Source organism: Seriola lalandi, unplaced genomic scaffold (genome assembly GCF_002814215.2).
Source record: "Seriola lalandi dorsalis isolate HSWRI2012SDOR001 ecotype SW California unplaced genomic scaffold, Sedor1 jcf7180002054850, whole genome shotgun sequence".
Classification (NCBI taxonomy): Eukaryota; Metazoa; Chordata; class Actinopteri; order Carangiformes; family Carangidae; genus Seriola; species Seriola lalandi.
In genome coordinates this window covers 1,331,817-1,356,406 of record NW_019525403.1, presented here as the reverse complement: position 1 = coordinate 1,356,406, position 24,590 = coordinate 1,331,817, and the positions used below count along the sequence as shown (strand labels likewise).

Below are 24,590 nucleotides of genomic sequence, written 5' to 3'. Positions count from 1 at the left end.
CAGCACATCCCATTTCATTGCCAAAATCAGGAATTTCTGTCTCCACAACCTAACACGATGGTTAACCGGCAGTCTACTCCAAATGTAGGCTTCATTAACTCCTTGCAGTTACATAAAGATCACAAAGACAAAATATCTCCTGTTTTCCTGTAGGTCCGACCTGGGTCGTGGACGCTCAGAGCCAAAGGGACTCCACACTGGTGGCCGCCGTCGGGGGAGAAGCAGGGGACGGGCACGGTGCTGTGCACGGTCACCTCGTGCTCCTTCCTGTTCTCCGCTATGTGGAGCGAGTCTGGAGAGAACTGGAGGGAAAAAAAGCTGCCTTTGGTGAGTAAAAAGGAAGGACACTCGTTATCCCGGTGTAGATAACATCACACAAGAACGTTTACCTTCAGTCCGGCATAGAAACTCTCACTTTCCTTTGGGGGAGATCTGTCTGTGCTGGAGTTGGCTCTGACAGTGGCCACGCTGCAGGAGAACTGCAAGGAAAAGTTAAATGTATAATAGAGTTTTTATCCAATCAGACAGTTGACTTTAAAGCTAACGTAAATATCACATCAACTCAAAATTGTTAGTTATAAATGACAGTGCTTTTTCATTTTCAGCCCCACAACATCACATGAACTGGTTTTGATTATATTTCCAAGAGAACCAGCGCTTCAAATTCCTACGATGTGTGACTGTTACCGGTGAGAAAGACTAACAATGTACGGCCGACACTGTATTTGTGATTTATCAAAACATCTCCCTGCGCAGGAGCACTAACATTTAACTCACTCTCTGGGTAAAAGAAAAAAAAAAAAAAATTGGAGATGACCCTCGACCCAACTCAGCCGCAGCATCAACATGTGTTAAAGACGGGCCCCGTGAGCGAGCCCAGCCCTCCGCAACATGTTCCAGACACAACTAATACAAGCCCGGTGTCCAAATATGGCAGCGCAGGGGTGTACAGCGAGAGTGACATCAGCTCAGTTTCTACATCTAATCTAACTTATTGCTTCATGGCAATAAATCATTGCTCCGGGAAACGAGAGCCGTCAGCAGCCACTGTGTGGAACGAGGCTGAGCAGCAGACTGTGGACGCGCCGGAAAGAATAAGTTTAATCGTGAATATTGTTGCCTCTGTCCCGGTCTGCGGGTGCTGAACGAGAGCATTGCTGCTCTTGTTTCCCATCAGCACTCGGATCTTACGTCCTCGTTTCCCTGATGCAGTTCCTCTTCCGCTGCAGTCAAAGAGACAGTCTGACGGTCCTGACACAACAAGCCGACCTCAAACATGGAGTGCTTACAAAAGCTGACCGATCAGATGCTTTGAATTACTTCATGTCCTCTGGTAAAAGACATCAGCCGACGGCCATCCGACCGCCGACGCGCACGTACGATTCTGCGGCTGTATCAGCGCCAGAGTGTCTGTGAGCAAGAGCAGCAAATCCAGCCGAGTAAGTGCCGAGTTGTCGAGAAAACAGTGTAGTGTAGTAGTGTATCAGAAGAAATAGCATCATTGTATACGTGCGCATCTGTCCACATAAAAATAACTTCCCTTGAATTTATTGTGAAGATTCGAAGGGAGAGTTTAAATGGGAAGCATGTGGAGCGAGGCTTTTCCAACCTGCAACTGATTTCACTTGCCCGCCCTCCTCTTGCCTTTTCATAACGGGATATGACACACGTTATGTCTTAGCTTTTGCTTTGTAAGGTTGAACCCAGGCAAAAGGAGGTCAGCATGATCCATGGCTTACGCTGCCCGCTCGAGGGGTCAAACCCTCCACATGCAACTTACAACTTTCAGCACACTGTCTGGCAGGAATTACCGTTTCTCCTAGCCTGAAGTGAACGCCATCCATCTCCACCAGAGAGAAGGGCTTTAGCGTGGATTCCTGCCTGATCTCAGCCTTCATGCTGTGGCCGATGTGTCTGGCCCAAACCACCTGGAAGCCCAGCGGCTGGCTCCACTGCGGTGGGATGAAGGAGCACCTGAGGCGGACGCTGTGGCCGATCAGCTCCGGAGCGATCACCGGCCGGGAGGGCAGGGACGGGACGGCAACTGAAAACAGTGAATCGGGCGATCATCAGTGGAGCGCTACACGATGCCGAATAATTTAGTTAAACGTTGTACACCGGATGATAAAAGTACAAATATTCAACTTGTTTCTAATAAACATTTCAGGAGTCCTACCTTCGCATCGGCCGTTGACTTCCAGCTCACCCGGTGGGCAAAGTCTTGGTGCCGAATCGGGAGCAACTAAAACATGACAAATATTTCTTCGTTATTGGCTAAAAAAGATCATTCAATTTACACTCAATCTAGGTACTGGACCTCATTCCAGCCAGTATGCAACAACAAATTGCCCGTCCAGTGTGCTCACCTTTAGCGCAGTATCCCATGCACCCCTGCGTGGGCTGCAGGTAGTAGAGCAGGAAGTCGCCGCAGTTCCGCACCGAGATGGGGATGCGGAAGAGGCAGCAGTCTTTGGCGCTGCCGTGGAAGAACTGCCAGGTGGCGCAGGCGGAGAGCTGGCGCACCTGGCCGGGCCGCGGCAGGGAGGCGTCCTTCAGCGACAGCCACACCGGAGCCTGTGTGCCACAGCGGTTCATCTATGGAGGTGGAGGTGTCGATAGAAACAGTCATTACCTGCAGGGAGGGGGTTATTATACCCTCCAGCTGGGCTGAAGGTGCTTATTATACCTGCTGGGCGCTAGATGTTTGATGCCGGTTCTGAGATGTGAGAGTTTTTAAAATCATTTTGAGAAAGAGAAACAGGAGAGAAAGAGGAACAAACAAGTGGAACAGTGTGAAAACAACCACCTCTCTGACAGAGCTCACCCGCTGCTCCGGTGTCTTACCTCAACACAGCTGGTCGGCATCTCCGCCGGCTTGTTGTCGATCCTGAATCTGTACCAGCCCGGGGACATCGAGTGGTCACAGATCAGATCCTGGATGGCGGTGTTCTGGATCTCTGTGGAGTCGAAGTCGACGCTCCGGTAGGGATTATGCAAAGTCTGATGGCCTTCTGGGGAACACTCTGGCGCTGAGTGAGGTGAACTCTGGGCAGCTGAAAGCAGAAGAGCAATGAAACCAAGACAATGTGGAAAGGTTCAAATGCCTAAAATAGCCCATATCCTTTTTTTATCAATATGCTGCTTTTCTTCACACACACATTCAGCAGATGTTGTTCTATGTTTTGCAAAAGGAAAACTAGAAAGTGACAAACACACCGAGCACTGATGTGAACCTGCTGTGAAACTCTTCAATGATTTTCCACTTCTGGAGAAGTTTAATCTTTTTGGATGCTCTCCTTCACTGAATAATCAATATTTCCAACTAAAACCTCTTCCTCTCGCTTTGACAGATGTGGACCACAAAAAAAAAAAAAAAAAAAAACCCCAAAAAACAGTTTAATCAAGAGGAAATGAAAAGTGCAGAATCTCAGGTCAGGATTAGATCATGTCTTTATCTGTGACACAGTCCCGCCGGCCAGGCCGCGTTCGGGACCGATCTGAGGGGAAGGACGTTACAGAGATAGACAAAACAAAAGCAACTCCTTGTCCTCGGCCTGACAGAGAATCTCTCTCTTCATTTAAACTGGGATGTGGACGTTTATTCTCGGCCTTGGGAATAGTAATTTGAGGAACTATTAACTATTAACTCAAGATCCCGTTTAATAGCATTTCCCAGGGCTATCTACCATCTCGTGGTCTTCCTCAGAGGAATGGAGTTTATTATGCATCTTTGGCCTCATGATAACAGGTGGTTACATGAGGAGGTATCATAACCTGTGTCCTGTTGTAAAGTCCATATGCTAACGAAGACTTGGGTGCTTTTGCCTCTAAATGCATGTTAAGAGTTTCAACAGCTCAATCCTGCTCCTTTTAAAAACCAGGTTTTAGATTATTTTGCGCACAACAATGCACAGAGTTAATCATTAAGTCTCGGTCGGTCCTAGTTAAAGACTCAAGGATTTAATTGAGCATGTTCCAGCGATGTAGAGTTTATTTATTTAAAAACAAGGGACAGTGCATGTTAATGAACATATACATGCTAATTTCCATCTGCAGTCCCTTTGGCAGGTTGATGTTAACAACATAAAATAATAAAATCAATAACGTACTGTAAAATAATAATAACTTAATAATAAATGTACATTTGAAGTTATGGCAGCACCTCCATGTAGCAATGACACAACCTAGAGGATCTCCAGCAGTGTGTTTATATGCCTAAGGGGAATGATTTGACACTGAAGAACTTCAACTTCAACATGTCAACATGGACAACAAGACGTGGTGGCAAGAAAAAGGCGACAGAATAGAGTGTGACTGCTCTTTAAAGTGTCAGTTGGCGTTAAGGAGGTGAGTCGGAAAGATCATTTCACCCCCAGAGGTTATCTAAATTGCTAAGAACAACAGACATTCCTGTGAGCCTCTCACCTCTCTAAACTCGCCCCGGGAAGGACGCTAAAGCCAACGGCGCATGAGAACACCGCCTGCAGCTGGGGGGCTGAAACAACCGGAGGAAAATTACTTGAGCAGAACATGCAGTTTTCCACACTAGCACACTCTCAAAAGCTCGACGTCTGTGAAGCGAAGCGGGTCATAGTCGTCAACAGAGGCCTTTCTTCGCAAACCTGGACAAAAAGAACAAATTGTTCTTTCGCTTCCCTTTCTTGCGCTCGAGTTTGACGGCGGTAGCGGCTGCGTAAAGTCAGGGAAAACAAACACTGAGGGAATTTAGGATGTCTAAACAAGGTCTTACAGGCCGGCCCTCATGTTGACAGCCCTTTGAAAGCAAACGGTTTTGTTTACGTCGTCGCGCGTACACCTCGTCCGGAAGCTCGGCCGACAACACTCGAGGTCACAGGTTGTCCAAACAGCCAGGGTTTTCAGGGGGGAGGACAGTCGGCGAGACTTTGGCTGCTGGCTAAACTGTTCCGATTGGCGGCTTAATGAGTTTACAGAGCCCCGGGCGAGTGGGGGGGGGTGGTGAGCTAATGAACCGGCCCCTGGGTGGAGGAGCTCCCACTGAGAGGGGGGCCCTCAGCAGCCCAGATGCGCAGGGACTGTGTTTCTCAGGAAAGAAGATTAATTCGGGAGAGCGTGGTGTTAACATAACCGAGGTTACAGGTCCTTTTCCCAGAGGGCCTGTCACTCACCGCCAGACAAGGTAATAGGCCTTAACAACGGACAACTTTTTTTTATTTTAACAGAAAACACTGTGGCCGCACAGCGTAACGGCTTTAGTGTAACGACACCATCAGCCTTCAGATCGGTTCTCTATAAGCCACCGGCCACGAAGGTTTGTGGAAAATTGAAGTGTCAATTTACGGCACTAAGGAAGTGCGCTCACCACTGCACAACCTGAACAGAGAGAGAGCGCGGCGCTATCTGTAAATTTCCCCAGGTAGCGGAAACGGTAGACGGTGCGACAAACGCCATAATTGTGGAAAAAGAAAGAGTCCCGTTGTCAGACGACGCATAGAAGGCGCCGACATCGATACCGCTTGGAAACACTAGGGGGGGAAAGGTGTCAATTGCTACTTTAACTCGATTGTCTGCTTTTAATAGCAGTTTTGGGCTGAGGCTCCTGATGGCTTAATGACTTTTCTTTGAGTACCATAGAAGCGTTTGTTTCATAGCACGCACTAACACTAAGATCCAAAAAATGTTTATTTTTGATCGGAATACTCTTCGTTACGAAGCTTCAAAGTCAGATAACCCGCCTTCTTTAGACCGACAATGATACGTCGCCGCTTGTCGAGAAGTTATTTTACATCTCATTAAACATTGGGACTTTTGATTGAAAGGTCAGGAGGGTTAAAGGGCTTTCACCGCCAGAGGAAGAATTTAGAAGACTTGACACTATTTAAACACGTTTCTCTCAGCAACTTAAACCAGAACTGTTTTTTTTTTTTTTTTTTTTTTTGGACAAACTGGACAAAAGGTGTAGAAATCCCCGGTGTTTCTCGGTGCAAGGCTCTGTGAGGACCCACAGCATTTTGTTTTACGACGGCCCGTCTTTAAGTTTACGACCGTGTGCTTTCATCTGCTGTTGTTAGTCCCGGAGACAAAGATACGAGCGAGGTGGAGAGGACTCTTAATACTATATGCTCGTATAACTTTATTATTTCATCCTATATAAATGATATGAAAACGCGAGGAATAAAATCGGAGCCTCACTCCTGCAAAACAGCAGCTCACAAAAGGAATCACCGGGCGCTACAATGTGCTACAATCATAAAGGTTCTGTGCAGCTTTTACAATCCTGTTTTTATTATTGTTTAAATTTACGACCACACACGTCACGACAGCGGTGACAGAAAGACAAGAGCATGATGGGAGAGGAAATCTGACTAAACAGCACACAGAGACAGAGGAGTGTGATGCGGTTTACCGGATGGTGTTAAGCAACATCTCTGTTTTCCAGTCTTGTTCCAATTACAGCTGCATTTAATGATTCTGTTTACAAGTCTGTTGATTTTATTCATGTTATTTTTGCAGCATTTCTTTTACTGTTTTATCAGCTAGTTCTAAATGAATAAAGTTCACACATCCAGGACTGAGATCAGTCATAGATCAGGTAATGACCGCTGCGGGAAAATTTTCTTTCCATGTCTCTCTTTAGATCAATCAGACCCTGAGAAAGAACTAAAATACCTTTGTCTGACTCCGCTGTCTGCGCTGTGTGTGATTAGCTTTGCTCTTGTCTTGTGAAGGTCCATTTCACTGACTCTGGACCTGCTGAGTGATGGGAATGCAGCAGCTCAGGCAGGTAAGACGTTCTCATTTCTGTATTTCACGTGAAGAAATTAGGTTTAGAAACGACGGGTTGCTTTAGACATCTGCTTCTATTTGAAAAGCCTCTAGTCATGAAGATGAGAAACAGTGTTTTGTTTTGATCTAAGAGGTGAAAACAGATGGAGACCAAAAGATTTAGGGTCTTTTCACCAACTAATGCCACGACAAAGTTTTTACATGCACCTACCATGTTGCGCGAACGCTTGTAGTTGCAGCAGCCACAGCAGCGCGATGCGTAAATATCCAGGGAACGGGAGGCGCACCGAACCGTATGCGCGACAGTCCATCGCTGCGGCTCCGAGGTGAAGTGATGCAACGGACTCGCCTCAGTCGTCCGGTCCCATTGACAGCCTGGAGAAACGAAATCTCAAAAGTGGCACAAACTGCACTTATCTCCTCACTTCCGTCCGGCAATTACAGAATAAGAGGCTTAAGTTCGCTGGAGACTTTTCCCGGCGCGCAGCGCGAGATGACAAAGAGAGAAGATTAGGGAGGAGGGGACCAAGCGCTGCAGAGTCAGTTCCTGTAGGTGGGCCCAACAAATCACATCAATGACGGATCCATCCCAACTGTCAGAGTCCGAGCGGAAAAGCCTCCAGAGTCACTGCTGTAAAACCGCAAGACACAGATGAAGATATATAGCGTCAAAATAAAAGCATCACATTCAGTCTCCAAGGAGAGAAAATAAACAGGAACCGAGTCTCTGTACATGTTACTACACTGCGTATACACGAACTATACATGAAACAGCGGTCAACATCTGGAGAGGAAGGGAGTGTTAATTCAGAGAAAACGTGAGAATGAAACGATGCGCAAGAAATGAATTATTAACAGGTGTGAAAGACTTTATTAAAAACTTCTAATCTAACATTTGAAAAACGATGTAAACTTTAGTTGTTTGAGTTTAAGCTGCCGATTTTCTTCTTATGCTGCTATTTAATGTACTTTTACAAAAAGAAACTATAAACATACGTTCATCTTAAACACACAAACGTAGACACACAAAAAAAAAATACACAGATGTTCGCCCAGACCTGTTCTTCAGCACTCAGCTGAAAAAACGTTTCCAAAGATGTTTTTTTTTTTAATTACACCAATTATCGACCAAAAGACAGGACGGCCCTTCTAAACACCAACCGCTGAAAAGGCCTAATCTGCTCACTCAGTTCATTAGCTCCTCATGAGACTGGAAACAGTTTGTGGCTGACAAGGTTTCACCGCGGGGGGAAGCGAGAACCCGCGGAGCTGAAACGGAGGAGGTCGGCCTCCGCGCTGTGGAGTAAATATCAGGTGCCGGAGGCTTCAGGGAGGAAGGGACATACCTTTCCACTAAATAAGAGACCTGAGAGCAGCAGCAGGTGTTCTGCACTCGCCTTCTCATCAAGACCCTCAACACGGCGCTGTGAGAAAGTCTCAGACCGTCACGTCGGATGATTCACACGAAGCATACTGAGGCCTTAACTTTAAAGTTAGTTTTATTTAGTCTCAATCAGACACATAACAGCAAAAAAAAGAAAAAAAAAAAAAAAAAGAAAAAAAAGATAGGAAATGAGGTGTGATTAATTAAACCACAAAATAAAAGCTTGCTTAAACTGGAACCACACACTTATGTCATGTGCATTCTGGATTTTTCAGTCCAGGTTTAACCTCAGACTGTTTTAACACAAAAAAATCCAAATTCTTTTTTTACCCGTTTACCCAATCACACTGTCTTCCTCTCTGTAGCTTAACGCTGATCGGTTTATACTTCAGGTTGACCCCTCGGTCACCTCGCTCAACGGGAAATACATCACATCAAGAACCTCAGCTGTCACTGAACCAGAAAACCCCTTTTAGCTTTTTGTTTTTATGCAGAATGAGAGCAGATTTTGTGAAACAGCCGAAAGCTCTGGAACAACTACTAAATAGACTGTGTAGGAGTCAAGGAGGTAAGAAGTGTTTGATAAGATGCTGCAGAAAAACTTTCCAGCTACTTCCAGTTTGTCCCGTATCTCAGCCTTTTCACACCTGTCCTATACGTGTCCGAAAGTGCCTCATCATCCACATTAGGCCGGTGTGAGGCTGCGGGGGCTCGCCGCTGAAGCACCTTTGAGAGAAAACATTATCTCGCGCGCCTGCTTTGATGTTTGTGCCCTAAGAAACGACGGGGGGGTGGGGTGGGGTTAGAGTCCTGCCTCCTGAGCGCTTCCAGATGTCACACATCCTCTTTTACTGCGAGAAAGGCAAGGGAGGAACATGCACGAGGCATGTCGGCAGCTCCAGTGCGCTCTTGAAAAAAACAAAAAAACATGAGTCGACACATGCAGTCGTGACATGTTTGCTTACAATCGCACGAGTTGGAAAAAGGCTGTAATATGTGGTGCCCTTGTGTGTTTAACACGACACGTGATTTTTCAGAGTGGGGGGGTTAAAAACATATTTGCCGGTTGCTTTGTTTACGTCGGTCTTTCTGAGAGAAGAAACAACAAGCTAATTTGCAGCTCATGTGGAAGACACAAACGAGAACCTCATGTCTTAAACGCCACATATTTGTTTCGGCATAGACGACGATGGACCGAAAATGATCCTTCAGCATCTGCGAAGGTCGAGGGCAGGAGGGGTCAGGGTCAATCGGCTCGACCCGCACGTCTTCACAGTCGTCTCTGAAGGCGAGGCGTCGTGTTCGTGAGGCTCTAGAAGTCGGTTCGTCGGCGTCATACGGAAACCGTGTTCGGGAGTCACAGCGCGCAGGCCTCGCTGAGGTCAGGTTACACCTCCATACTGTAGATCACAATACTGTGTGACCTCTGAACCTCCGGCGCCGGTTTTCTCACTCCGTCGAGTTCGATTACGGGACATTTCCCAAACGACGAGGTGTCGCCGATACAGTGTCAGTTTGCTGTGAAGAAGAGTCAGTTTTAAGCTTTTAATACAGACTGTGTGTGTTTTCATTCAGGACCCGGCACAGTTCGATGCAGTGCGGATGGAAAATATCACCTTCAGCCGACGGCTCGGTGAGCTGTGAGGGAGAGATGAATAATGAGGCAGAAGAAGAAGAAGATGAACAACACCGGCCTCTTTGATAAGGTAAGATCATACCTCTACATATACGTAATTCCATAGTGAATGTTAATTATAGTGCTAATACAGGTGATAGAGTGCAATAAAACTCCAGGAAAACAAAATACAAGTGCCTAAAGTCATATTACAGGAATATTTCAAGTGCTTTTCTGATGAGGTTTCTCCAGTTTACATTTCCATAACAAAACAAAAACCAAATGTGCATCGTCATGTAGAAAATAATATTCATTCAATGACTGAAAAGCAATCTTGTTTTATGAATTCAAACATCGAAAGAGACGGTCCGCCAATAATTTACCTTATCTATAATTATAGTGCTCCCGTATTGACTCTACATAGTGAATTTATGGTATATTGGCTGTGCATGCGTCAGCCTTCACCTCCTTCACTAGTGAGAGATCAGAGATCAAAGAAATTGCCCATTTGACAGGGAGAACCAGAAGCGGAGCCTCGGGCCGATCGGGACAAAGTGCTGTCGTCACAGAGGCGGTCTCCGGTGTGTGCGGCGTCTGCAGCCCCTGGCAACATTTCTAACCAGCATGCAATCTGTTCAGTCCAGTGGAACACCTAATCACAGTACTCTGCTGCCATCCAGTGGCAAGAAGAAGACAATGAAGCACAGGAGAAAAGAGAAGGACCGTCCGACACACGAGGTGATAATGTGGCTAACTCCCCCAACGGGGAATTCCTCGTGAGCATGTGTCACTCTCTGTTTGGATTGGCACATTTGAAAGTGAAAGCATGGGAACTCATAACCGTCTGCTTGTTATGCGGAGCACATCCGGTAACAGGAATTGGTCTGATCCACGGAGGGTTAAATTTTTCAGTCGTGGTTTTATCTCAGCCTCGAACAATGATTAACTGAAAGCTGCAGACAGGTTAAAGAGCATCTCCAGAACAGAGGATTCACTCTCAGTCTGACCGCAGAGGAAAAGGAAGCTTCACTACAGATCAGCTGATCCGACCGTGAGTCACAGCTCTCGGTATCTTTTGTATTTTAGCGTTGGACTACAGTAGAATTTGCTTGAAGGCAGAGGATTATTGTTTGTTTTTAAATGAAAGCAGAAGTTGTTTTAAAGTAAAACCCTGTAGAAAAGCTGATAGAAGTCAAAGAAAGCAGCTGGACGTGTCCAGTAAAACCGGAGCAGTGTTTAAAAAGGCCATTTTAACTTTACTGTGATTTGGATTAAGTAAATTAAGTGTGACTTTTCTCCCCATAAACAATACGTTTATGAGAAACATCTACATTTACATATTACATAACAATAAACATTGTTTTTGTAACATTGTGGAGAATGGAATTTGGACACTGTAACGTTTCATTTCCCTCATACGTGTTCCGTTTACAGCAGCTGTGCGGTTGTATCTTCCGCTTTAACTCAGCTCTTTGATTTGCACGATTAAATATTTATTTTGGGGCTTTTTTTCACCTCGAATCGATAGCGTGTCGTCAGAAGGCGGACATGGACCAAAGGGGTTAAAAAGGGTCTTTGTAGTTTGTACGGCGACTTTATAAAGCGGCGTATTTCCTCTCTCTGCAGCTCAGCGGCCTCCCATTCGCACAGCAATGGACCGGTTCGTCGGCTCAACCCCGAGAGAAACTCTGGAGCGAGTTTCGTCGTCGCTCGGCCGCAGTCCGACCTCCGCGGAGGTGGCTTCGTATCTGGACAAACATGACGAACTGAGACACCTCAGAGAGAACTTCCTGGTGCCCACGATAGCAGATTTGCCTCCTTGTAAGTAAAAGATACCACATACACGTGAGATGACGGAGGGGAGCGTTCTCTGGATTTCAGTGTTAACGATGTGAAAACGATCCGGACTCTTTCCTCTGTGACGTGTCTGTAGCTGATCTCTCCCTGGTCGATGGCAGCAAGGATTGCATCTACCTGGTGGGGAACTCTCTGGGGCTTCAGCCCAAAATGGCCAGGAAGTATCTGGAAGAGGAGCTGGATAAATGGTCGAAAATGTGCGTAATCTCTCGTATTTGCGTATTCACCTAAAGGTGTTTTTTTTATCGCATTGAAATAACCTGTTTTTACAGGGGCGTTCACGGTCACACATCGGGCTCTCGACCTTGGGGGTGGGCCGAAAACAACATAGAGGAACTCATGGCTAATGTCGTTGGTAAGAGAGACTATTCAGCTAATCTCCTTATTTGTGTTCGTGTAAGGAACATGGGAAAGTAATAGAAGATGAAATCGTGGGTTTATCATTCAAAAACCAAAATGCGGAGGTGAAGTTATACGTCGAGCGTTTATTCAGTCCGATCTCAGTCCACTTGTTTGTCCCCTCAACGATCAATAATAATCTTGTGTATTAATCTTCAGTCATCCAGTCAGTGTCTGTGTTTTTCACTTCTGTTTGTGTCCAGACAAACTCACAAAGCTCTTTAGTGAAATATTTGCGACGCTCAGGCGGCTTGTAAAGGTCGCTGCACTTTTGAGTCCAAAGTACAAGCGACGAGGCCGTAATGCCACGGTCCCGTCCGTCCTCTCCTGTTGAGTTGTGATCAATATTCCGTTTCTTCCAGGAGCTAAAACCGAAGAAGTGGCGCTGATGAACGGCCTGACAGTTAATTTGCACCTTCTGCTGGTGAGAAACTGTTTCTTTTCTTTCTGTCGGAGTGTATGTCTGTCATAGAGCTGTGAATGGGAAACGGGATAATAAAGCCACACGATGAAATAACGAAACCTTAGACGTTTCAGCACTGACGGCCGTTGCATTATTCTGCAGCTTTCCTTCTACAAACCCACAGCGGCTCGGCACAAAATCCTTCTAGAAGACAAAGCCTTTCCCTCCGACCATGTGAGTGAATCCGTAAAAGCAAGAAATGATTGATTCTCATATTCAGATTAATACACGTTCATACATAAAGATTATTTTTCGCGGAGGCGGGATACTCCCGCCCGGCCAATGAAGACGAATCTCTCTCTCTCTCCTGTCCTCAGTACGCGGTCGAGTCTCAGATCAGGCTGCGGGGATTCGACCCTCAGCAGAGCATGCTGCTGCTGTCGCCCAGGCCGGTAGGTCCGGGCTCCACACGGGGATTTCCATCGTTAGCTTTAAGCCGTTTAAATTCCATGTCTGTGCTTCCTGTTCAGGGAGAAGAGACTCTGAGAACAGAGGACATCCTGGAGGCGATCGAGAGGGAGGGCCACTCCGTCGCCGTGGTGATGTTCAGCGGAGTGCAGTATTACACCGGCCAGCTGTTCAACATGGCCGCCATCACCGAGGCCGGTCAGAGAAAGGTGAAACTCGGACATTAAACACAACAGTTTTAAGCGACGTTACCACTAACTAAGAGCTAACGATCCCGCGTGTCTATCAGGGCTGCTACGTCGGGTTCGACTGCGCCCACGCCGCAGGAAACGCCGAGTTAAAGTTACACGACTGGGGAGTCGACTTCGCCTGCTGGTGCTCCTACAAGGTCAGCCGACCTCAGGTTTTGGCACGCACACACACACACACACACACACACACACACACACACACAGACCATACCGTACACGTATAAGTGTCGACCGACCGTCTTCTCTCAGTATCTAAATTCAGGTGCCGGCGGTCTAGCCGGAGCGTTTATCCACGAGAAACATAAAGACTCCATCAGACCGGCGTGAGTTCTAACACACAGAAACCTTTCACTTCTAAAGTCGGTACCACGTACACAGTTTTTTTTCTCTGTCCATCAGGCTGTCGGGATGGTGGGGACATGACCCGAAAACTCGGTTCCAGATGAATAACGGTAAAAGAAATGGTCGTTTTATATTTCCCACTCGAGGTGTCAATATCTCACGCGCAGTATTTGTTTTCCTGTCGGTAGTGTTGGAGCTGCAGCCTGGGGTGAGCGGCTTCAGACTGTCCAACCAGCCCATCCTGCTGGTCTGCCCCCTGCAGGCCAGCTTAGAGGTATTGCGGTAAACCGCTTAATACCGCGATTTTAATGGGTTTTAACAACAACGAACGAACGAATCATCAGTCAATTGTTTTGCCAGGTATTCGGCATGACCAGTATGCAGGCATTACGCAGGAAGTCCCTCCTGCTGACAGGTTACCTGGAGTATCTGATCCAGCATTACTACACCGAAGACCCCGCCCAGCCCCGCAAGCCTCACGTCCGAGTCATCACGCCCTCTGACCCTCGGCAGAGAGGCTGCCAGCTTTCGCTCTCCTTCTCCGTCCCCATCGGGAAGGTCTTCCGGGAGCTGGAGAAGAGGGGAGTCGCTGTGAGTGCTGACATAATAAAGGCATTAAACAGTAACAGTGTAGTAAAAGCGGTGCGGTAACTTTGTGCTTTTATCCTGGTAACGTGTAGTTCACCAACTGCCTTTTCTTGAACCTGACCTTTTTGTCCGTCAGTGCGACATGAGGGAGCCCAGCGTGCTGCGAATCGCTCCGGCGCCGCTCTACAACACCTTCGGCGACGTTCACCGCTTCATAGCAACTCTGGGATCAGCTCTCGCCGCCAGCAGCAACAAATGAATGAAAAGCAGACTCCGACTCTGACTGACTGCCGCACACTCATAAAGGTAGACTGTCAAATATTCAAGCTTAGCGTGGCGCCCCCCCCCTCACCAATTAACACCTACTTTGTTATAACGTCGATTTCCCCCTAATGTTCTCGCACGTGTTTATGCACTATTACCTTGACGGATGCCTATTCCACGATCGGACATAATCGGCATATCAATATGCAAAACCTAAATGGATTAACCTTCTTTAAAACTAATGAGCACTTGGATAGCCAGCTGGGGAATGGACCAGAATTAGCGTTTGTCATCTTTTTGGGGTGATGTGAGAATAAATAATTGAAAAGAGTCTGGGTATTGTGGCTTTAATTAATGTCATATGTTTTTAATATCAGCAACAATAACACCGAAATAGAAGTTAAATTCGCTTATAAAAATACGGGATGATTTATATATATTTATATACAAGCATGATTTTTTTTGGGGGGGGGTTGGTTAAAATAAGATGTCTCTTAAGTAAGTAGGACTGCAACGATACTTAACTTATGCGGCATAAACACATATATCCGTATAAGTATGTTACCATTATATCATTGTTAATCTCAAGAGCATTGATAATTGTTTTGTTGTGAACTTAATGTTCCATTAAAATCCAATTTAAATTAAAATGTCAGCTCCCCCTGCTTTTACTTCAATGTTTTATGTTTTGTTTCATTTGTTACCCGATTCCTGCCGAGTCGATACAAACTGATGCAAAAAGAAAAAACATGGTGTGACTGAGTCACAAGAATATCTCATGTAAACGATCACGGTTTGGTTGAGAAACTGAACATAAATGTAACGTTCAGGCGCCTGAATCATATGATGAGTTACAGAGCGTTTTTAAAAAAAAAAAAAAAATTTTAATCACTTTCCCTGTTTGCTACAACTGCAACAGCAGCATTATTGATCAGTTGAGCTCTAATGGAACTAATATCTCCATTAACAGTGAAGGACTCCTGCCCTTCATTGATGATGTGGCGCCCTCTGGTGGTGGGAAAAAAACAACCGATGGCATGTCAGTTTAATGAACACAGATGAAATGAAAAGACTTCGATGCGCTGAATTAAGTTATTTCCACCAATCAGAAGCGGTTGTTAGGCAGAGTAGAGTCAGACGACAAATGCGGTTTTTATCGGCGGCCTTCCCGCAGAAACAAATACAGAAAAAGTGATGAAAATACGGAGTAAAAGCAACATTTGAGCGGTCGCTTCGGTTTGCTAGCAACAAACGTTTACTAAAACAATCCGGAGCAGCTTTTGTCGAGTACGACTGGAAAGACCGGACGCTGAACACACCTGAGGCGCACAGGTAAGGCTAATTAGCAGCGTGCATTAGCATTGTCTTTTAGTGATGACTATAGGTCTTATCTCCGTTTGCAGGCGTTTAAGTGCGTGTTTGTGTATGTGACTTAAGCGCCTGTTTCTCAGTCACTTTGACTAAAGACCGGGATCTATTTAGGGATTCCCCGATTTTCATTAAAAATACGCGGTCGGCAGATGGGAAATATTGCAACAAAACAAACACAAGCTCGCTCACTCAAACATATGTACGCCGTCCTGTAGAATGAATACATAACACATATTTCTGAAAAAAACGTAAAAGAAAAAAGTAACCTTTTGAAAGGAAGAAATTTAAAGTCGTCTTCTGCTTTCAACAGTATTTCTCAGAATGCCTCTCAGCACAAAAAACGATTTACCAAGTCCCTTGAAATAAACAAAAACCTGAACATTTCCACCTCTAGTCCTATATATGTTTTCAGTGACGGGTGTGAGCTTGCTTTGTGTGGACTGCCACTCTTGGCTCACTTTCGATGGCCAGCTTTGATCCGTATTTTGTCTTAGTCGAGGCAACTGCAGGAAAAGCCACGGCCGTCCCGAGTCCTTTTCCACTCCGATCCAAAACGCAGTCTGTCGATTTTATCCGCCTGTCGCTGCTGCCCTGCATCTGCAGGTTTAGTTCATTGAAATTCTGAAACATGTCACTGAGGTATGCAAATTTCACGAGGCAGTAGTTGTTGTTGTTGTTGTTGTTGTTGTTGTTGTTAAACTTGTGGGCAAGTTGATTACAGTCTTCCTCCAAGAAGATTCTGATCTCGTGACGGCCGTCGCCCGAGCCCCGTCTGTGCAGATCCCCCTTCTACAGATCAGCCTTTCAAGTAAGTGTCGCTGATTTCGAATAATTTGTCTGCAGTGGCTCCTCCTTAAAATGACCGGCGTCAATTAATGTGACGTACGTTATCAAAATCCAGTCTTTGTTGCTGTCATTCGCCGTCTTGAATTTTGTCATCAATCTCCTCTGTATCTTTCGACAGGTCATAAACCATAGTTGAAACCATATCAGTAGCAGAAGGAAGTAGTAATTACTCAGATGCCGAGGAGATGTGAAGTCTCCAAGTGACATCTTAACCGGTTCCGCCTCGTCATATTTTCTCAAAGTATATATATCCAGAACGATCACCTTCAGCTTTAGAAGAGAACGGTTCCGGATATATACTTTGAGTGTTTGAACGGGGAACTTCATTTCTCGGGCCTCTGAGAAAGAGAGTCTAGAAACTGCCATTCGACGCATATCAATTTGTGGTTTACACACACATTCACTCACTATCTTTTCTGCTCCACATTAAAACTAACCTCTCTTAATTTTCCACGTGTCTTATGACTTATTTTGACAAGTCTGTGTGTTTCCATTACACACGTCCTTAAATCCCGGTAAACCTTTGGAGCACAGCTTTTGTCTCCTGATTTTTATTCTGAATATACAGCTACTCAAGTGAACTCTGGAGAAGCTTTGTACTTTTACACACTGTTCATTTTAATCTTTTGCCGTGTGTTTGTCCGACAGGGCGAAAGAGATGTATTTTAACGGTACTCGGATCGAGAGCTCGACCTCACGTTTTACCCGGGCGCGTACTCAGGTAAGCCTTCCATATTTGTGTTTATTATCACGTCAGATATATCTATCACGAACAACGGTAACTATTAAAAACTGAGCCAGGCTAATCAGAACTGTAAGTTTTCCTTCCCCCACGCAAGCTCATTGTGACAATAATTTGACTTAAACACATATGAATCAAAAACATTTTCACATAGCCGAGTCCCAACCTTCCAAATGTGTATTTTCTTCCTCAGAGGATAGAAAGTGAACATTTAGGAAAATAAACACTGCCTAGAATATCCGCATACTAACAAGAATATCACTTTTATTTAGTCCTTCTGTACAATAACGTCCGTAACAGACCTAAGATATGTTTTTTGGGGTTAGCCGTTAGAGTTGTTAATACTTTGCGCGCGACAGAGGTTTTTAGCAGCGAACGAGGCCTCGACCGTACAACCTATTTGAGGTTCTTTTGCGGAGCCTTACGTTTGACCCTGCATTTCATTAAAGTAGAAGTTTAACGAACTCGTTTGCATTCTTTCTCACCCAGTTCAGCCGACAAACATGTGCTGCACGTTCAGGGTTAAATGGAGTCCAACCTGATTTGCTTTACAAACATAGACTTCCCTGTCTGTTATCTCAAGGAAGATTCCATCTCAGCCAGCCAGCCAGCCAGCCAGCCAGCCAGCCGAGCAACTGTTGAAGAAAATTCACTCGAGTCCTTAGTTTGAAGTTTGCTGTAGAGAAGTAAGTTTAACGGTACCCCAGCTGACACAACTGTATTTGCATATACCTGGGCTTACAGACAAGAAATGAAGCGCTTGTAGCGTAGCACCTCGGTTCAAGTTATCAGGGGGTGTCGGGCCCTTAGACTAGATCAGCATACCTGAGTTTTATTTCCGCCGTCTCCGTTACGCCCGAGTATGTCTTGGGACATACGACGAACCACCGTCACTTGCAATAAGAGTTCTCCGGTGGAAGTCATCAGTTAAAACCAATATTTATTCGCTATTAGAGAATCAAAATCAGCTTGTACATATTTTTCTAACTATCCCATCGATCGGTGAAAAAACAATAGACATTGGCTAGTACAGAATGATCTCTCTCCTAAATGTAGAGGGGAAGATCAACTAGTTATTTAGAAAGGATACTGCAGTACAGAAGTCAGGAATACCAGGGTTTGCAGGATGTTTAGAGCACACTAGCATGATTTGGGAAGCATTTGATTATTTCAAAGTACCTGGAGTAGTGGTTAATTTAGTAAAATTGTATTTCCAAGATAGAGCTTCTAAGTGGGTTGTAGGTGGAGAGAGGCGGCCTTACACCAATGACTACAACGGTGCCATGTATGAAAAGAATACTTGAGAGACTTAATAAAAACTTAAAGCGGGCTAGTAAGTATCTCAATAAGCAGAGGGAAGTTTGTAATAGACGAAGAGGAAAAATCAGTAAAGAGTCTAGGTAGGCGGTACAAGGCAGACTTGAACGACGAAGAACAGGTAGCGCCTGCAGTTTGGGTTATTTCCCAGGCTGATGTGAGATTCCAATATCCACTGCAGAAAAAATTAGTTAGCGGCTAGACGTTTAAGCACAGTGGCGACGTACTGCCAACTCCCCAGAACCTAAAACTCTGGGTAAACGGAGACCCACTACGTTCATTGTGATTTTTATATTTCATAGAGCTGACTGTTGTGTGGTAGGCCTGTATTGTTTGTCTTAGAGCACAGCCTAAAAAGGCCCCTCTCCCTGACTCTACATCCCGAATCCGCTAGTGTGTTTTGTCAGAGTTGATGATGGTGTGAGGAGCAGTGATGGCTGGCATTAGGGGAGTGACCACTTTCTGTTCTCTCTCCCGCTTGCCTTCATCCCGGTTGTAAGGGTTCACCACAATACGTAATTTTTTTTAACATTTCTCACAACAGCATTTGTATTGTTGAGGCAGCTTCTGATTAGGAAATGTTATTTTCATTCTTTCTTTGTAAAAGTTCCACACGGCTGACATTTTGTTCTGCTCTCTCGTCGCACTCAGGTGCAGGGAACAAGGTGGGACGACGCTACACGGTGACAACTATAAGTTAAGTACGATGTTGAATTAATCAATTGTTGAACACGATTGTTTGTATTTTGATTGACTCTCGTTGGTTCAGTTGTGCCGGTACCACTGGGAACTTCCCACCCAATTACTGATCTAGTTGCGAAGGTTTTATGGTATTCAGGCACACAATCGTGTAAACCTTTCAGGTGAGAGTTTGTCATTGCTGACATCACAGCGCAGTTAAGTAACACTCACCCTAGATTAAAAGTGTTTGCAGAAAGAGTCCCCTGCAAGAAGACATGACAGGGAAGTTAGCTGTGATACTTAGGTAAAGTGCAGAAAAGAGGCCTCTCTGATGTGATAAAAGGTTCCTTTGTGTCAATAACTCTACATGTCTTTACAATCAACTTCTTTAATGGCTTGTGACTGATGCCAGTGGATAAGAATATAGATACAATGAAATAAGGTTATATCCATTTGAAATTCAGTGAAGTGTGGCATCGTTACACATTGTAAGTTTTCCCTCTGCTCGTTTCTCCTAGGGCATCACCCTGAAAACGAACGACCTCGACCACCGACGAGAATAGCTCTCACGTTCTGTCGGTAAGCCCTTTGAGTAGCTTCAGGTGTAATTTTAGTTCAGTCTTCATGGTTTGTTCAAATCTATCTGCAAGTTTTCATGTGTGGAGATGGGGAATTTTGAAGGATCCACAATATTAAAATCAGTTGATATTTGCCTTCTGCAGAACAGTGTTCCTGTCTTCATAGGCACTTGTGGAAATAAAATTGACTTTGGTCTCATAATTGAGTCGGTCCCCTGCGGCGTCTTCCGACAGACGTTCCCCGATTGCTGATTAATGTAGTATAGTTGAACTTTTGTCGTTGAGGAAGAAACGTGATTCTTTGATGATTAATGTAGTATAGTTGAACTTTTGTCGTTGAGGGAGAAACGTGATTCTTTGATCGCTAATGGCTGTTTTGATGATTAATGTAGTATAGTTGAACTTTTGTCGTTGGGGAAGAAACGTGATTCTTTGATTGCTAATGGCTGTTTTGATGATTAATGTGGTATAGTTGAACTTTTGTCGTTGAGGGAGAAACGTGATTCTTTGATTGCTAGTGGCTGTTTTGATGATTAATGTGGTATAGTTGAACTTTTGTCGTTGAGGGAGAAACGTGATTCTTTGATTGCTAGTGGCTGTTTTGATGATTAATGTAGTATAGTTGAACTTTTGTCGTTGGGGAAGAAACGTAATTCTTTGATTGATGATTAATGTGGTATAGTTGAACTTTTGTCGTTGGGGAAGAAACGTGATTCTTTGATTGCTAATGGCTGTTTTGATGGTTAATGTAGTATAGTTGAACTTTTGTCGTTGGGGAAGAAACGTGATTCTTTGATTAATGTGGTATAGTTGAACTTTTGTCGTTGAGGGAGAAACGTGATTCTTTGATTGCTAATGGCTGTTTTGATGATTAATGTAGTATAGTCGAACTTTTGTCGTTGGGGAAGAAACGTGATTCTTTGATTGCTAATGGCTGTTTAATGTAGTATAGTTGAACTTTTGTCGTTGGGGAAGAAACGTGATTGCTAATGGCTGTTTAGATGATTAATGTGGTATAGTTGAACTTTTGTCGTTGAGGGAGAAACGTGATTCTTTGATTGCTAGTGGCTGTTTTAATGTAGTATAGTTGAACTTTTGTCGTTGGGGAAGAAACGTGGTTCTTTGATTGCTAGTGGCTGTTTTGATGATTAATTGAAATGTCACTGTTCCTTCATTAATTTGTTATTTCTTCTCTTCCTCAGGGACTGCATAGGGGGCGGCTGGCAAATTTTTGGATATGCAGTTTGTGTGTGGTTACAATAAAAGAAATGACCGGGTGAAAAGGCTCATGTGTTGTCCTTTCACAAAATTAAGTTTTAAGTTTTAAGTTTTAAGTTTTAAGTTTTAAGTTTTAAGTTTTAAGTTTTAAGTTTTAAGTTTTAAGTTTTAAGTTTTAAGTTTTAAGTTTTAAGTTTTAAGTTTTTACTTACTTACTTACTTACTTACTTACTTACTTACTTACTTACTTACTTACTTACTTACTTACTTACTTACTTACTTACTTACTTACTTACAACAAAACCAAATTACCAACCTCTTTTAAAAACAAACACCCATTGCAAGACACAGTGCATTTTAGTTTTGTTTCTTTCTGCACACATAAATTGGATTTTTGCTCTCTCTGCAGAGAGAAATGAGGTGTAGCATTACCTTTAAAATTGTACCCACTTCTCAATCAATCAGTCTGTCTTGTGAGGTAAGGAGTTAAAAAAATTCACACACTCTTTCAACAAAATGTACAGCACAAAGGCTCAGTTTATTAGTTGTGTTGCACAAACAAATGGTCACACTAGCATCACCAGCTCCATCCTGGTATGCTACTACTTGTCAAACAAATACTTAAATAGACCTGCTGTTCCTACATGTCAGAGACAATGAGGGTGGTGGAAGTGACTTACCAGAGTGTCCCACGGAATCCCCTGCTCAGTGGACTCACAGGTCTTCAGTTTTTGCTTTCCAAGCGACTGGGTAAACCGGCTGTCCTGCAGAGAGAGTGAGACAATGAGGGTAGCGCTGGGCCTGGCAGAAGTGCAGAAAAGAGGTGCATACATGTGCAGTGACTTACCAGAGTGGTTGCAGAGAGAGTCCCCTGCTCAGTGGACTCACAGGTCTTCAGTTTTTGCTTTCCAAGCGACTGGGTAAACCGGCTGTCCTGCACACAGCAGAGAGAGAGAGACAATGAGGGTAGCGCTGGGCCTGGCAGAAGTGCAGAAAAGAGGTGCATACATGTGCAGTGACTTACCAGAGAGAGTCCCCTGCTCAGTGGACTCACAGGTCTTCAGTTTTTGCTTTCCAAGCGAGTGGGTAAACCGGCTGTCCTGCACACAGCAGAGAGAGTGAGACAATGAGGGTAGCGCTGGGCCTGGCAGAAGTGCAGAAAAGAGGTGCATACATGTGCAGTGACTTACCAGAGAGAGTCCCCTGCTCAGTGGACTCACAGGTCTTCAGTTTTTGCTTTCCAAGCGACTGGGTAAACCGGCTGTCCTGCAGAGAGAGTGAGACAATGAGGGTAGCGCTGGGCCTGGCAGAGAGTGAGACAGAGAATGAGGGAAAAGTGCAGGAAAAAAAGGACTTACCACACTGCTGATTGCTCACACCTGTGAACAGCCAATCACACCTCCGCAGGGCTGCACCTCATTGACTCCCCTAATTGGATCCTCCTGCATCACACACACACACACACACACACAAAAAATCACTGAGACTTTCCAGCAGCAACTATTACTTTGTACAAAACACAAAAAGGTGTATTGCCATTTTTTCACTTTTTTGCCCTGAAAAATACCTTAACATCTCTATACAGTTTTATATTTTATAGCCACTCCGACAGTCTTTCCAACCCGCTGACACTTAGTCGTTCCCCAACAACTGCACCCACGTGTTCTTACCGTCCTCACCGGGTCTCCTTGTGCAGCTGAGAGCAATGAAGCACATGGCAAAGAGAGTGAGACAATGAGGGTAGCGCTGGGCCTGGCAAAAGTGCAGAAAACAGCAGAAAAAGGCCTTACCGTCCTCGCTCGGTTGAGTCGCAGGCCTTCACCCACGTCCGTCTTCACACACAAACACAGAGGTCTTCGCACGAGGGCTACACGAGGGACTGATGCACCGGTGGTTCACTACTCCTCCTCAAGTACCACACTGCTGATTGATCACAACTGTGAACAGCCAATCCCAGCCAGGCCTCCTCTTGATTGCAGATGGAAAACACCAGGGACCCCAGCTCCTCCTCCACACATCGTCTCAACCCCCTTTTCACATCTTCAATCCTTGTGGCCTGAAAAAGGATAGAAAACAGCACTCAAACATTTTGACTTTGCCGTTCAAAACACACATCTGATCACAAAGCTCCAACAAACAGTAAATGACTCAAACTACTTAGGTCTTTATAAGTGGGTGTCTGACTCCAAAAGTGCAACAAACAAACACACACACACACACTAACAACAAAGTTCACAGTAACAGCTAAAACACATCTTTGGAACCGATTCACACCTCTGTTCATAAGTGTACACTACACAAATCATGATGCATGGTGTCCTCACACACACACACACACACACACCCGCCCAAGAAAACATTGTTTCACAGCTATGTCATTACGACACCACAAACCAGAGAGCTACAGAGGATTAAACGCCGTTTGGAAAAAAACACCGACCTTGAATGGAGCTCGGTGCTCGGCTGACAAAGACCGATTGAGAGCCTTAATTAAGTACGTACGCTTTACGTGACGTCCTGGTGAATATTTAAGGTAAACGCGAGAAACTCGTGCTACAGAAAATGGACCAGACTCAGTGAATAGCTCCCTAAGCTTAACATGTCCTATGATAAATATTAATTTAGCTATACAGACTAATGAGCAGTGATCACTGGCGTCCCAGAGTCACTCCCCTAATGCCAGCCGTCACTGCTACTCACACCACAACTATTTTCTTTATCTTGCCCATGCTACGACAAAACACACTAGCAGATTCAGCAAACAAACTCCCCTAAACAGTTGGAGAAAGTGGCGGCCATTTTGAATGAGGGAGGTAGAGTCAAGGAGAGATGCCTTTTTGAGCTAAACTCTCTCTGTGCTCCCCCCCCAACACCACACCATTCAACTCACCTAAACAGCCAAAGACACATTACAAACCCATTCAAACAACACAAGCAAACAATGCAGGCCACGCTACCCAAACAAACATTGTGCTGCGGGACCGCAGAACTCTCGTACAGATTCACCTGCCGCATTTGGCCAAAGTTCAAAACTGACAGTGCAAGACATGCCCATGTTTTACAGCCTAACAGAGGCATAGAAAACTGACAACACATATCTCAGAGATCACCGATTCTTTTTCACCACACACACACACACACACAATGTCATCGAGATAAAACTGATATCCTTTTAAGATATCAGGGCCCGTTTTCACAAAGTATCTAAAAGTAGCTCCTACATCTGGGAGAAGTTAGTAGTAGCAGAGAAGACTCCTAAAGCTGCTTACAGACAAAACACAGCAACTGCAGCGCTCCAAAACCCATCGCTTCTGTCAATGTCACCATAGATGCCCTGTGAAATCCACACAGTCATGGAAAACCGGCACAAAACAAAAACGGAGGACAAATTGATTTTCTGTGTCTCGGAATACTGCAAAATATATAATACAAGCTTGCAGGAAAGCCTTCTCTTGGCGACAGATTTCTCACCGAGTAGGCATGTGTGAGCAACCCCCCCCC

The 24,590-nt window shown here is 44.9% G+C and overlaps 2 protein-coding genes across 14 annotated transcripts in view; one reads left to right on the top strand and one right to left on the bottom strand.

The window, feature by feature from the left end:
• Window positions 1–24,590, bottom strand: part of LOC111670312 (von Willebrand factor D and EGF domain-containing protein) — a 47,201-nt gene that overhangs the window by 18,273 nt on the left and 4,338 nt on the right. For 3 of the 12 annotated variants that reach the window (XM_087179470.1, XM_087179480.1, XM_087179479.1), the window contains 14 exons: window positions 22,880–23,145; window positions 22,760–22,785; window positions 22,448–22,531; window positions 22,280–22,355; window positions 22,114–22,189; window positions 21,937–22,023; window positions 21,770–21,853; window positions 6,977–7,396; window positions 2,845–3,053; window positions 2,367–2,595; window positions 2,177–2,242; window positions 1,812–2,044; window positions 390–479; window positions 161–302 (listed from right to left, as the gene is read on the bottom strand). In XM_087179470.1, coding sequence (XP_087035596.1) covers window positions 161–302; window positions 390–479; window positions 1,812–2,044; window positions 2,177–2,242; window positions 2,367–2,595; window positions 2,845–3,053; window positions 6,977–7,076 — 1,069 coding nt within the window. In that variant the 5' untranslated portion in view covers window positions 7,077–7,396; window positions 21,770–21,853; window positions 21,937–22,023; ... (3 more) ...; window positions 22,760–22,785; window positions 22,880–23,145. The remainder of the gene's footprint in view (window positions 1–160; window positions 303–389; window positions 480–1,811; window positions 2,045–2,176; window positions 2,243–2,366; window positions 2,596–2,844; window positions 3,054–6,976; window positions 7,397–21,769; window positions 21,854–21,936; window positions 22,024–22,113; window positions 22,190–22,279; window positions 22,356–22,447; window positions 22,532–22,759; window positions 22,786–22,879; window positions 23,146–24,590) is intronic. The other 9 variants (XM_087179481.1, XM_087179471.1, XM_087179473.1 and 6 more) reach the window with 9 other exon arrangements.
• On the top strand, window positions 9,725–14,666 carry kynu (kynureninase). 2 transcript variants are annotated; one of them, XM_087179484.1, is made up of 14 exons: window positions 9,725–9,855; window positions 11,391–11,585; window positions 11,698–11,818; window positions 11,894–11,976; window positions 12,383–12,444; window positions 12,586–12,657; window positions 12,801–12,875; window positions 12,954–13,100; window positions 13,181–13,279; window positions 13,392–13,465; window positions 13,542–13,594; window positions 13,673–13,758; window positions 13,845–14,075; window positions 14,209–14,666. In XM_087179484.1, the coding sequence occupies exons 2-14, from the start codon at window positions 11,417–11,419 to the stop codon at window positions 14,329–14,331; spliced, it is 1,395 nt and encodes a 464-aa protein (XP_087035610.1). In that variant the 5' UTR covers window positions 9,725–9,855; window positions 11,391–11,416; the 3' UTR covers window positions 14,332–14,666. The 2 variants fall into 2 exon arrangements, with proteins under 2 accessions (XP_087035610.1, XP_087035609.1); XM_087179483.1 differs by lacking the exon at window positions 9,725–9,855 and adding an exon at window positions 10,662–10,815.

What these genes read in the sequence shown, in the direction of transcription:
- kynu (XM_087179484.1), top strand. Translation starts at nt 11,417, where the DNA reads ATGGACCGGTTCGTCGGCTCAACCCCGAGAGAAACTCTGGAGCGAGTT. An exon ending in CTGGATAAATGGTCGAAAAT is followed by an intron (nt 11,819 to 11,893) that starts GTGCGTAATCTC and finishes CTGTTTTTACAG; the next exon opens with GGGCGTTCACGGTCACACAT. An exon ending in CCTGCTGGTGCTCCTACAAG is followed by an intron (nt 13,280 to 13,391) that starts GTCAGCCGACCT and finishes GTCTTCTCTCAG; the next exon opens with TATCTAAATTCAGGTGCCGG.